The sequence below is a fragment of the Ylistrum balloti genome, unplaced genomic scaffold (genome assembly GCF_031769215.1).
Source record: "Ylistrum balloti isolate Yb309-2 unplaced genomic scaffold, AGI_CSIRO_Ybal_v1 Utg369928, whole genome shotgun sequence".
Taxonomy (NCBI): domain Eukaryota; kingdom Metazoa; phylum Mollusca; class Bivalvia; order Pectinida; family Pectinidae; genus Ylistrum; species Ylistrum balloti.
Genome location: NW_026782042.1, coordinates 387,250 through 402,854, shown reverse-complemented (window position 1 = coordinate 402,854; position 15,605 = coordinate 387,250). Strand labels below are relative to the sequence as shown.

General features: G+C 39.2%; 1 protein-coding gene across 2 annotated transcripts in view; it reads left to right on the top strand.

Annotated features, from left to right (window-relative positions):
* LOC132547048 (uncharacterized) overlaps window positions 1-9,899 on the top strand; it is a 102,660-nt gene extending 92,761 nt beyond the window's left edge. For both annotated transcript variants that reach the window (XM_060210797.1, XM_060210796.1), the window contains 2 exons: window positions 3,137-3,274; window positions 4,795-9,899. In XM_060210797.1, coding sequence (XP_060066780.1) covers window positions 3,137-3,274; window positions 4,795-4,899 — 243 coding nt within the window. In that variant the 3' untranslated portion in view covers window positions 4,900-9,899. The remainder of the gene's footprint in view (window positions 1-3,136; window positions 3,275-4,794) is intronic.
* Window positions 9,900-15,605: the final 5,706 nt, after the last annotated feature.

Sequence of the window (15,605 nt, the reverse complement as noted above, 5' to 3'; positions counted from 1 at the left end):
CATGGACCTGGGTTGACATAAACATGGACCTGAGTGGACATAAACATGGACCTGAGTGAACATAAACATGGACCTGAGAGGACATAAACATGGACCTGGGTTGACATAAACATGGACCTGAGTGGACATAAACATGGACATGAGAGGACATAAACATGGACCTGGGTGGACATAAACATGGACCTGTCTGGACATAAACATGGACCTGAGTAGACATAAACATGGACCTGGGTTGACATAAACATGGACCTGAGTGGACATAAACATGGACATGAGAGGACATAAACATGGACCTGGGTGGACATAAACATGGACCTGTCTGGACATAAACATGGACCTGAGTAGACATAAACATGGACCTGAGTGGACATAAACATGGACCTGAGTGGACATAAACATGGACCTGTCTGGACATAAACAGAACATGGACCTAGTAGACATAAACATGGACCTGAGTGGACATAAACAAGGACCTGAGTGGACATAAACATGGACCTGAGTGGACATTAACATGGACCTGGGTGGACATGAACATGGACCTGTCTGGACATAAACATGGATCTGAGTGGACATACACAAGGACCTGAGTGGACATAAACATGGACCTGAGTGGACATAAACATGGACCTGGTAGACATAAACATGGACCTGAGTGGACATAAACATGGACCTGTCGGGACATAAACATGGACCTGAGTGGACATAAACATGGACCTGAGTGGACATAAACATGGACCAGAGAGGACATAAACATGGACCTGGGTTGACATAAACATGGACCTGAGTGGACATAAACATGGACCTGAGTGAACATAAACATGGACCTGAGAGGACATAAACATGGACCTGGGTTGACATAAACATGGACCTGAGTGGACATAAACATGGACATGAGAGGACATAAACATGGACCTGGGTGGACATAAACATGGACCTGTCTGGACATAAACATGGACCTGAGTGGACATAAACATGGACCTGTCTGGTCATAAACAAGGACCTGAGTAGACATAAACATGGACCTGTCGGGACATACACATGGACCTGAGTGGACATAAACATGGACCTGAGTGGACATAAACATGGACCTGTCCGGACATAAACATGGATCTGAGTGGACATAAACATGGACCTGTCGGGACATAAACATGGACCTGAGTGGACATAAACATGGACCTAAGTGGACATAAACATGGACCTGTCTGGACATAAACATGGACCTGTCTGGACATAAACATGGACCTGAGTGGACATAAACATGGACCTGAGTGGACATAAACATGGACCTGAGTGGACATAAACATGGACCAGAGAGGACATAAACATGGACCTGGGTTGACATAAACATGGACCTGTCCGGACATAAACATGGATCTGAGTGGACATAAACATGGACCTGTCGGGACATAAACATGGACCTGAGTGGACATAAACATGGACCTAAGTGGACATAAACATGGACCTGAGTGGACATAAACATGGACCTGAGTGGACATAAACATGGACCTGAGTGGACATAAACATGGACCAGAGTGGACATAAACATGGACCTGGGTTGACATAAACATGGACCTGAGTGGACATAAATATGGACCTGTCCGGACATAAACATGGATCTGAGTGGACATAAACATGGACCTGTCGGGACATAAACATGGACCTGAGTGGACATAAACATGGACCTGTCTGGACATAAACATGGACCTGTCGGGACATAAACATGGATCTGAGTGGACATAAACATGGACCTGAGTGGACATAAACATGGACCTGAGTGGACATAAACATGGACCTGGGTTGACATTAACATGGACCTGAGTGGACATAAACATGGACCTGAGTGAACATTAACATGGACCTGAGAGGACATAAACATGGACCTGGGTTGACATAAACATGGACCTGAGTGGACATAAACATGGACCTGAGAGGACATAAACATGGACCTGGGTGGACATAAACATGGACCTGTCTGGACATAAACATGGACCTGAGTGGACATAAACATGGACCTGTCTGGACATAAACATGGACCTGAATGGACATAACCATGGACCTGGTAGACATAAACATGGACCTGTCTGGACATAAACAGAACATGGACCTAGTAGACATAAACATGGACCTGAGTGGACATAAACAAGGACCTGAGTGGACATAAACATGGACCTGAGTGGACATTAACATGGACCTGGGTGGACATGAACATGGACCTGTCTGGACATAAACATGGATCTGAGTGGACATAAACAAGGACCTGAGTGGACATAAACATGGACCTGAGTGGACATAAACATGGACCTGGTAGACATAAACATGGACCTGAGTGGACATAAACATGGACCTGAGTGGACATAAACATGGACCTGGTAGACATAAACATGGACCTGAGTGGACATAAACAAGGACCTGAGTGGACATAAACATGGACCTGTCTGGACATAAACATGGACCTGAGTGGACATAAACATGGACCTGGGTGGACCTTAACTTGTTTACAGCTAATTTATGGCTTATATGTATCTTGTGATTAAATGTCTGATGCCAGCGATGTAACATTAGATATGGGAATTCCTTTGTTTTATGTTTGAAGCTTCATAAACAGATTATCAATTAATGAAATATAATCATACTTCTATCTAACACAAGAGGAAATACCAGATAGCAACATAATCATGATACAAAGTCAATAAAACTAGCACAAAATCTGAACAAAAGAAAGAATGACAACCAGATCCGTTAGAAAGTACAATGATAACAAGACAAAGTATTCCAGAAGTGTAAGCCTTTTTCTTAACCTAAAGCTCCAAGTTTAATCTAATGTTTTATTCTTGTGCAATATAATGTGTTGGAGAAGTCATGTCAGATGATGATTGATAAACATTAGAGGAATAGAGAATATATTTGTATTGTGTCAGCTATAATGATTAGTGTGATATTGAGAACAACCATGAAATCAATTACGCCTAGATTTAATATACAAAGCGCATACCAACACTGATGATGTACAGTATTCTGTGACCTCTAGTTCATTACATGTTGTCTGGATGTAAAATGTTCCTCAGTAAAGAAGTGACATGAACTGTTGCTAAGCAACCACAAATTTAGTTGTTAATGTACTCTGGTTTGTTTGCAGGGAAAATGTAATGGTAGGGTAGGCTACTTTCCAGCAAAGTATGTGATACCACTACAGTTTGCCCAGCGGGTATATCAGGTCACACAGCCCATGCATTTAACTGAAGGTGGTAACGGCATGAAACTGCATAAAGATCAGGTAAGTAAGAACGATTTGTATAGGAGAATACCAAGGAACTCCCCAGATGTGAGATAACATTCATGTATATCTTAACTTGGTGATTCATATTTGTTGCTTTGTTGTTTTTTTCCATGTAACCTACCATTTAATCTTGTACTGAAATAAATGTAAAATAAATGATATTTATGAAGTTTGTAAAGGGGGATAAAGCAGACACTAGAACAAAGTAACAAGGGAATATTGGAAATTCCGGTGTTGATACTTTTCCCTTTGGTAAGCAGTTCAGCAGTTTAGCTAAAGTGATGCATTTCTCATAGAAGTCAAGGAATTTCTTTTCTTTTATTTTATTTCATTATTTGAAATGTTGATGGTGTCTGTTTTTAGGTCACCCGAGACAAAGTCTCAAGTCACCAATTGCGATCGCCTTTTGTTTGGCATCATCCATCATGCATCATCTGATGTAAACCATTTACGTTTTTGACTTCGTCTCAATAACCATAAGACCTAGAGTCATGACATTGAGCCAGTAGTATGCTGGGATGAAAGGCTGCCAATTATTTTCAAAAGAATCACCTTGACCTACTTTCAAGGTCTCAATGTGTTAAAATCTTTAAATGACTTCTCAATAACCATAAGGCCCAGGGTCATGATATTAGGCCAGTAGCATGCTAGCATGCAGAGCTTGCCCAAATGAATGAACTTCCATGTTTTCAAGGTCACAGGGCACAAATAATGCTAAACTACCACAACAGATAATGTTATCTATTCCATCTAATTGAAAATTCATTCTTCAAATGAAGAAAAAAACTGTGTAAGTATCCGTATATGAATTCTGTTCTGTCTGCCCCAGTGTTGGGACCTGAAGACCTCAGGTGATCGTTCTGTCTGCCCCAGTGTTGGGACCTGAAGACCTCAGGTGATCGTTCTTTCTGCCCCAATGTTGGGACCTGAAGACCTCAGGTGATCGTTCTGTCTGCCCAATGTGAGACCTGAAGACCTCAGGTGATCGTTCTGTCTGCCCCAATGTTGAGACCTGAAGACCTCAGGTGATCGTTCTGTCTGCCCAATGTGGGACCTGAAGACCTCAGGTGATCATTATGGCCCATGTGCCTCTCGTTATAGTTATATAAAGCACCTGTTTGAATACAACAATGTTTACATCAGTTCACTATACTGCTGAACTGTTATACATGTTTATGCTAAGGTAAATGATGTCATGGACTACAAAATTGTCACCTAAACAACACATTAGTTATGTGCACTGTCGTAAGATCAAAAATGAATGGCTATGTCGACAAAGTGTGCAATAATTGTCACTGAATAGGCCACTACAAAACTACCTTTATATTATTAATGAACCCAAACTGCAGGCGTTGACGGACAACTTTGTGATATATTTGTCCCTCTATGACGGATCTCCTAGATAAAAAAAACTTTTATCAAATGATACATTATGTATGTTGCAATGTTGATGCTATTTAATACTTACATTGAAAATGTTCTTTACAAATGTTCACTATTGCCTCATCTGATTTCAGATTGTACTGCAAGTGGGAGATGAGGTTGAGAATGGGATGATCTTGGTGAGGTCAGCCAGTAATAAACAGGCTCTTTGTCCTGTTAAATACCTCAACGAAGTGTAGCGCATGTGTCGTCTGCTTTCTTGTAAATACCTCAACGAAGTGTTACCTACGTGTCGTCGCGTTCCATTGTTTAGTTACATCAGCAAAGTGTAGACCATGTGTCGCCTGTCATCTTGTAAATACCCCCAACGAAGTGTTAACCACGTGTCGTCGCGTTTCATCGTGTAGATACATCAGCAAAGTATAGACCGTGTGCAACGAAGTGTTACCTACGTGTCCTCGTATACATCAGCAAAGTCTAGCGTTTGTGTCATCTTCCATCGTGAAAATACTTCAACGAAGTTTTGCTTAAGTGTCGCCGCATATCCTTGTGAACCATTGTGTCTTCTACCATCTTGTAAATACATCAACGAAGTGCTACCTACGTGTCGTCACCTATTATAGTATACATAGAGATATCAGCAAAGTGTAGAGCTTGTGTCGGCTGCCATCTTGTAAATACTTCAACCAAGTGCTATCTATGTGCTGTCGTCTGGATTTTGAGTACTCCTCAACAAAGTGTAGCCTTTATATCACCCCCTACCCTCGTGTGAATACTTCAACAAAGTGTAGCCTTTATATCACCCTCTACCCTCGTGTGAATACTTCAACAAAGTGTAGCCTTTATATCACCCCCTACCATCGTGTGAATACTTCAACAAAGTGTAGCCTTTATATCACCCTCTACCCTCGTGTGAATACTTCAACAAAGTGTAGCCTTTATATCACCCCCTACCATTGTGTGAATACTTCAACAAAGTGTAGCCTTTATATCACCCCCTACCATCGTGTGAATACTTCAACAAAGTGTAGCCTTTATATCACCCCCTACCATCGTGTGAATACTTCAACAAAGTGTAGCCTTTATATCACCCCCTACCATCGTGTGAATACTTCATTAAAGTGTAGCCTTTATATCACCCCTACCATCGTGTGAATACTTCAACAAAGTGTAGCCTTTATATCACCCCCTACCATTGTGTGAATACTTCAACAAAGTGTAGCCTTTATATCACCCCCTACCATCGTGTGAATACTTCAACAAAGTGTAGCCTTTATATCACCCTCTACCCTCGTGTGAATACTTCAACAAAGTGTAGCCTTTATATCACCCTCTACCCTCGTGTGAATACTTCAACAAAGTGTAGCCTATATGTCACCCTCTACCCTCGTGTGAATACTTCAACAAAGTGTAGCCTTTATATCACCCCCTACCATCGTGTGAATACTTCAACAAAGTGTAGCCTTTATATCACCCCCTACCATTGTGTGAATACTTCAACAAAGTGTAGCCTTTATATCACCCCCTACCATTGTGTGAATACTTCAACAAAGTGTAGCCTATATATCACCCCCTACCCTCGTGTGAATACTTCAACGAATTGTTCCCTGTCGCCACCAGTCATTATGTATATGCCTCAACAAATACAATCATATGTCGTGGTATGCAATTGTCCAGTTAGTTTATACGCGTGTCATCACTTACTGTGATTAAATATTTCCACAAAGTCCCCGAGTTGTTACCAGCCATTGTATATATCATCACGGATGTCGAATACTAATATATATATATATATAAAGGCTTCATTTCTTATATCTGGATATGTACTCTCGTCCGTAATAAGGACAATGTCAAACTTACAAAGTCTCTTCACTAATGAAATTCATTCAACGTTGATACCAAATGGTGAAATCGTTAGTGGATGTTGACATTTCATCTTGAGAGAGTTTTTCGTTTTCATTATTTTTTTTCAACTCTGTATATGATATATTTCTTCATTTTAAAACCATTTTTTTTTTCATGGCGCACGTGAGTACCACATATTTAAAATATGGATCTGACTTACCGGAGCGTCAACTTGTGTACGTCAAGGTGATATACCAGTTTTCACTGAAGAATTATTGATGTATTGAACTTTTCCATGTTTATTGAAACTTCCTTTAACCTCGGTAACTTCGGATTCTTTCGTTGAGACAGTGCATACTCCTAATTATAAAACAATCTTGAATATTTATCAAAGGATGAAGTCAGAGCAAAATAACACTAATATTGTATATATTGTTTATAATGGTCTCCTTTCTGGGTGACGATATGCCGTTGTATTCAGATACAAAGCTTTTGTATGTTATTTGTCGTACTTGAAAGGTCCATGTATAACAACTGTGATTGATTCCCCCTATATCTGTAAGAGCGTGTGCGGTGTCAAATTTCCTTGTGATAACCTTGTTTCGAGCTCTAATATTCACTTTGGTGTATAGATCTGTACAAAGATTGGGTGACGTAATAAATTACCTACATACATGATTCATCACATATATATCAAAGTTAGTAAACCCTATAGAGATATTGTTACTGTATAAACATTCCATGTACCTTTGTGTGAAAAAAGAACTAATGACAAATGCTAGAAGTGATTCAGAAATCACTATTTAACAAAATGAATATATTGAAATATTATTCTCTCCTATCAGATGTTGTCCCACCACGTGCCTCCCTCACTCGTGTTATCACATACAATATGAATCACGTGTCAAACCAATACCAGACATGTTTTACACCTGTGATACTGTTGGATTTATTAGTTATTTATAGAATTATCATCGTTATTATTTGCTGAATTATGCATCAACAAGTTGTGTAGAATATTTAGCCACGCTGAACAGATATGTTATTGTTTTAAGGTGAAAGTAACATGTACTTAGGTGTCTTGTTTGGCATCCGTCTTCCTGATAATCTAAGTTTATTCATGATTTTTTCCTCATTTCCCCCTGTCCAGTTCAGTTTATTGTAGCTTTTCGTCATATTAACAGCCAGGATCATTTAGGGATTTACCAGGTTTGGGTGGTAGAAGAAAGCAGTACCTGGCACCTGCTCCACATACCCTCAAACCCGCCACCTAGAGGTGGTAGGCTAGTGATAAAGACAGTCACACGCCGTCATCAAACTATTGCTTATGTCAACTTTATTTGTATATTTGTCAATTGGCAATCGTTCATTTACAAAGAAAATTGTGAATATTTGCCCACTGTTAATGTATCTAGGGCGACTGTGTGTAAATATTCCAAACCATCCATGAACATCACTGGCTATGTATCTGTATGTGAATTTTCCTCTCACGATCATTGTTTTTTGGAATGTTTTTGCAAATTTTACCAGATAATTCAGTGTCTAGTGAACTTCTTCATACTAGAATGTATTTATATTCTGACTTTCAGGTCTATTCTTACCTTTTCCTGGCCACCACGTTTCCGACATACTTCTGTATACCTTGTACATGTTACACATTCCCTATCGTTTCTGTTGTATATAATCTCTTTGTTGAGTTTTCGTATTTTTGTTAATAATTTAGTTGAACATGAATTGTATATCTTGTTACATAATTAAGGTTGTTGGTATGTGGACATGCCTGTGTAATGATATAAAATATGTTATTAAATACTGACCGTGTCTATTTGTGTTCGGTAGAAAGCACGCAAGACAGCGAATATGTATAAAGTTATGTGAATGTCAGAACCAGTGTATAAAGTTGAATGCAAGTTCATGTTAGTAAATTTGTACATAAGTTTCTTTTTCTTTGCCAAATTGATTTTTTGTTTAAATTACACAAAAACAAACAAAAAAGTGTTGAATCTAGACTTCCGAGTCTACCAGGCGCTGGGTCGCTGTGCCAGTAACTATGCGTCTAGGTCTGGAAACTACCGGTGAATGTTTTCATCTTGGGGACTGTACTAGGGGCTAGTAGGGTCATAGTCACAGAATCAGCGGTTGTATCTCTGTACTTGGTCACTGTACCAGTGGGAGTGTCTATATCTAGGTCTGTCATTGTACCAGGGGCTTGGTCACTGTACCAGTGAGACTGTCTATATCTAGGTCTGTCCTTGTACCAGGGGCTTGGTCACTGTACCAGTGAGACTGTCTATATCTAGGTCTGTCATTGTACCAGGGGCATGGTCACTGTACCAATGACGGTTCTGTACCAAGACGAAGTGCATTGTGCAAACGGTCACTGATCCAGGAATTGTTTCCAAAACATCGACCTAATGCCTAAAGTAACCTGAGACCCGATGTGTGTGGTTCGATTTCTTTCCGGGATGGTGTTCTCATGAAGCTGTTAACATGGCATACCGTCATGTATTGCCGTGAGACACATCTCTCCAGTTCCCTTGGATAACATGTGGTTGGCTTTATGTATAGCGATCTAGACCTTACAGTCTCTAAATCAACCTGCCTATTAGCAGGGCTATTAATCTAGCACACTCTCTACAGGGGTTTTAAGTGGTGTAAATGTTCAAACTCATATTGTAAAAATTATATGCCGTGACTTAGTTATCCCCGACAGCCTGAACAAATAGCAAGCAAATAATTTCCCTGACCGATACTAATTGGATTTGAAATGACATTATATTACCCCGATTTGTTGTTGCAAAGCTACCATCACGATGATGACAGTTGTGACTACATTTTCATCTGTCTCCAAAGTATACTGCACCACTGATGACCTCGTATTTTGTCTATAAATTTCCCCAGTGATCAACAGCTATCCATTTATCTCTCCTAAATGAAAGATACATGTTTGTACATGCATATTTCCAATTACGCATGCGCCTTTGTATAGTCGGTGCGGTCGGTGAAGGCTTCGGACATACGTTACATTGAAATGCAAAGAGTAATATTGCTAATCGAAAATCAAATTATTCACATTCAAATATCGACGAAGTTCATTAATGCAAAAAATAGGGTATGCAATTTAAAATTTTCGTATGCATTTTTTTTGTACTAGAAATTCGATTTTTGGAAGGCCATATATATGTAATTTATACAAAAATGTATCGTCCGGTTGTACATGGAGAGATCAGGTGGGCTATATAGAGTTTTGCTTGTTTGGTTTGATATCTGCCTCGTGAAAGTTGTTCGGTAACCATGACGATCAATATGGTGGTGGTGGTTTACTACCTTGTTTTCCTACCAGACTTTAATAGCCCCCACGTGCCAAGACAATGAAATAAATCTACAACAAACATCTCTTTGTCTCTTGTCATTTCTACACCACAAGATGTCACCTTTACGTATCCGCCTTTTAATTGGGGCACTGTAGCGCTACCCACGACTCCCGAACCAATGTTATATCTTGAGAACCTCTCATCCCATTGGGTACCCACGACTCCCGAACCGATGTTATATCTTGAGAACCTCTCATCCCATTGGGTACCCATGACTGCCAAGCCAATGTTATATCTTGAGAACCTCTCATCCCATTGGGTACCCATGGCTGCCAAGCCAATGTTATATCTTGAGAACCTCTCATCACATTTGCTTCGTATTTACCCTATAATAGCATGACATCAACTTCTGTACCTTATCAGAGTTAAATTGTAAAAGTTATAAGGTCAACGATCACATTTCTGCTAATTTATCAATCATTGATACTCATAGGCATGGAGCGAGGACACCCGTGTCTTATCTCAATTCGTTTGGAAAGCTTAAATGAGTGGTGATGTTTCTTTTATTAAATTCTCGAGATAAAATTATTGATAAAAAGTTGTTGGAGCTAGAGGAATCGTAAATGGACTGATTTACAAATGATCAGTGCTATATCTTAATAGGCACACACACCAAATTCGAATGTTCCAAACAAAACCAGACAACTGATGTATTCTCTACTAAGATCAATTATGATGATTTCAATAATATTTTCCATTGTCACATTCCATGTTATGTACATATATACATGTACAGCATACTAACAAACCATCGAAAGGAAAGCTCATTTTTTACCATTGCTAGACCGAAAAGAATGATCCCAGATTGTTGATCCCTTCGAAAAGAAATTTCCGTGATTTGCCGGTGAAAATTAATTCACCGCCATTATCATTAAAGTTCATCATATTAGGGATTGATTAATAATACATATACTTAAATTTTCCTTGTTCTGCAATGAAGAGACTTTCATATAGGGGTAATATAACACGTTAGTCACGTCCAGTGTTGAATGCAAATAAGTGATATCAGACATGGACTGTCAAGCCTAATATTTCTCGTAAGGAACATTTTTTTTTATCATTTTATGCTACATTTAACAATTACAGACGATATGAGTAGAACTAGGCAGTGGGATTTATTTCTACATGTACAATAGAATAAGGTCCTTACGATGTAGACCCAAACAACAAGAAAATACCAAGAATTCAACTTCGTCATAATCCAAATTTGATAAAACTAGGGTAAAATATCTAAAAAAAAAAAAAAAAAAACAAAAGATTTATATGGAGACACCCATCGTGTAAACGTTGGTCAATCCAAGTTAGTAATGTCACGTTCTCAAAAGAGAACAAGGTATACAACAACGGAACCAACAGGCAAACTAACGAGCATCAAATATGTTCAGCTTCACATCCAAATAGATCCCAAGTATTCTCTAACATGAGGACATCTAAAGAGGGCAGCTCCCCAAGTGTAAACTGCAAGATAGTAGTTTTTGAAAACAAGTAATGTGTGCACATAACTTTTATTTAGATTTCCTTCATCTAATGATGGGTAATTTAAATATCCCTTTGATAAGACCGTCTGTAATTTAAACAGTTCTTTCACAAGACTTTCCGAATGGAGAATGTTTCAATTTCATGTTTAGGTTATCCATGGTCCTTTGGTTGAAAAACGAAAAAGGCCCAACGGGTAGCCATATTGGGAATGAAGGTGTTTAAGATTTTAAAAGAAACATATTCTTGTTCACTGGATGGATAGTTTGCTAATTTCGTAGGAGCGTTTCGGTTTCTCGTGTTCATTGATATGAATAATACACCTGTCACAATCACAACATATATATATAAGAAGGGGAAACGGTCCAACATTGAAAGGATCCATGAACACATACCTTGGATGTCTCCAACGTCCCATTGGGATACCTTAGTGTGAAAATATAAAAGTTGCAGTAACGTTCAGGTTATGTTTAAACAAAATGAGATTGATTTGATACACAGTCTATGTTTAACACAAGTGTCAACCTCACATAATTACAAAACCTTAAATTTCAACCTTAAACATATGCTTGACACTTGTTCACAGTCCATCCTTACTGGTTACGATATACCCTGGTTACTCGGGTATTTATCTCGATTGATCAGGATGTTTTATTTTATGACACCTAGCGAAAAAAATAAAGATTATCGATTTTTGATTAATTAATTAATTTATTTGATTTTTAATGAAATGTCCCCAAAATGGAAACTTTATTTAGAAAACAATACCTGAACAAAAGTGAATCACAAATCAGAAATATGATGTTTATACCTAATGAATTTGGCGCTGTATTTCTGTTCTTTACATATGAAATGTTTAAACTCACGTGCACGAGAGTTACCTACCTTATGATGGTTATTGTCAAATGAAGCTACCGGTCATTGGATTATAGTTGCTGTGTTTTATCGTTAAAGGCTTTTACAAAGACACACACAATGAATGGCCCAAAAAAATGAAGCGATAGACCCCGTTTATTTCTTATGACAAATACAGCTGCCCTATATTATTAGTTATGTAGTTTGCTAGTGACCCCCTACAGGAATATAGGGGTTCAGTCAGATTGGTAGGGGGTGAGGGCGAAGAATGTGAATATCGCCAATCTGTGATTTGAAATTACGAAGTGACGCCTTTCAGGATAATGGATGGCGGCCATTGCCCCCTATATATTCAGCTGCCCCCTATAGATTTATAGGGGGCAAGCAACGTCCAATCAGATCAATGCATTCTAGTCCGAGGTGCAATAAAGCTATTTAAAGTTATACAGGGCAGTTACTTGTAGGATCTCAGCGTCATTGAAGATTCCTTGACACAACTTTATGGTTTGATTCATTAGTTGACAACTGTATCTGTTTTAAATGTGATATTCACTGGTGCGTCTTTTGTAAGTATTTTCATGACTGTTCGGTGATGTTAAGTATAACAAAAAGATGTTCAAGTAGACACAAGCACAAGCATGTCTGGTTTGGATCCTGGATTAGGCGACAGGGACTTGGCACGAATCCCTAACCCACGGTTCATATATATATTATAGTGACACAGGGACTTGGCACGAATCCCTAACCCACGGTTCATATATATATCATAGTGACACAGGGACTTGGCACGAACTCCTTACCCACGGTTCATATATATATTATAATGACACAGGGACTTGGCACGAATCCCTAACCCACGGTTCATATATATATTATAGTGACACAGGGACTTGGCACGAATCCCTAACCCACGGTTCATATATATATTATAGTGACACAGGGACTTGGCACGAACTCCTTACCCACGGTTCATATATATATTATAGTGACACAGGGACTTGGCACGAACTCCTTACCCACGGTTCATATATATATTATAGTGACACAGGGACTTGGCACGAACTCCTTACCCACGGTTCATATATATATTATAGTGACACAGGGACTTGGCACGAACTCCTTACCCACGGTTCATATATTTATTATAGTGACACATGGACTTGGCACGAATCCCTAACCCACGGTTCATATATATATTATAGTGACACAGGGACTTGGCACGAACTCCTTACCCACGGTTCATATATATATTATAGTGACACAGGGACTTGGCACGAACTCCTTACCCACGGTTCATATATATATTATAGTGACACAGGGAGTTGGCACGAACTCCTTACCCACGGTTCATATATATATATATTATAGTGACACAGGGACTTGGCACGAACTCCTAACCCACGGTTCATATATATATTATAGTGACACAGGGACTTGGCACGAACTCCTTACCCACGGTTCATATATATATTATAGTGACACAGGGACTTGGCACGAACTCCTTACCCACGGTTCATATATATATTATTATAGTGACACAGGGACTTGGCACGAAATCCTTACCCACGGTTCATATATTTATTATAGTGACACATGGACTTGGCACGAATCCCTAACCCACGGTTCATATATATATTATAGTGACACAGGGACTTGGCACGAACTCCTTACCCACGGTTCATATATATATTATAGTGACACAGGGACTTGGCACGAACTCCTTACCCACGGTTCATATATTTATTAGAGTGACACATGGACTTGGCACGAATCCCTAACCCACGGTTCATATATATATTATAGTGACACAGGGACTTGGCACGAACTCCTTACCCACGGTTCATATATATATTATAGTGACACAGGGACTTGGCACGAACTCCTTACCCACGGTTCATATATATATTATAGTGACACAGGGAGTTGGCACGAACTCCTTACCCACGGTTCATATATATATATTATAGTGACACAGGGACTTGGCACGAACTCCTAACCCACGGTTCATATATATATTATAGTGACACAGGGACTTGGCACGAACTCCTTACCCACGGTTCATATATATATTATAGTGACACAGGGACTTGGCACGAACTCCTTACCCACGGTTCATATATATATTATAGTGACACAGGGACTTGGCACGAACTCCTTACCCACGGTTCATATATTTATTATAGTGACACATGGACTTGGCACGAATCCCTAACCCACGGTTCATATATATATTATAGTGACACAGGGACTTGGCACGAACTCCTTACCCACGGTTCATATATATATTATAGTGACACAGGGACTTGGCACGAACTCCTTACCCACGGTTCATATATATATTATAGTGACACAGGGACTTGGCACGAACTCCTTACCCACGGTTCATATATATATATTATAGTGACACAGGGACTTGGCACGAACTCCTAACCCACGGTTCATATATATATTATAGTGACACAGGGACTTGGCACGAACTCCTTACCCACGGTTCATATATATATATTATAGTGACACAGGGACTTGGCACGAACTCCTTACCCACGGTTCATATATATATTATAGTGACACAGGGAGTTGGCACGAACTCCTTACCCACGGTTCATATATATATATTATAGTGACACAGGGACTTGGCACGAACTCCTAACCCACGGTTCATATATATATTATAGTGACACAGGGACTTGGCACGAACTCCTTACCCACGGTTCATATATATATTATAGTGACACAGGGACTTGGCACGAACTCCTAACCCACGGTTCATATATATATTATAGTGACACAGGGACTTGGCACGAACTCCTTACCCACGGTTCATATATATATTATAGTGACACAGGGACTTGGCACGAACTCCTTACCCACGGTTCATATATATATTATAGTGACACAGGGACTTGGCACGAACTCCTTACCCACGGTTCATATATTTATTATAGTGACACATGGACTTGGCACGAATCCCTAACCCACGGTTCATATATATATTATAGTGACACAGGGACTTGGCACGAACTCCTTACCCACGGTTCATATATATATTATAGTGACACAGGGACTTGGCACGAACTCCTTACCCACGGTTCATATATATATTATAGTGACACAGGGAGTTGGCACGAATCCCTAACCCACGGTTCATATACATATATATATATTTTAGTGACCAGGGTCGTAACTTCGAAGAAGGGAAAAACTTATTTCAATATCTTGAAATTTGGAATTATTTCATTACATTTTCTTCAATTATTTACATTTTTCAGGGGGTGAAAACTTGAATGCATCGCTCAACAACTAGATCAGAATGAATTTGTTCAAAATATCCTATTATCATTTTTTTTACTTATCTTTTAATCAATTTATGAATAGATGTTTAAAGAAAATTTGAA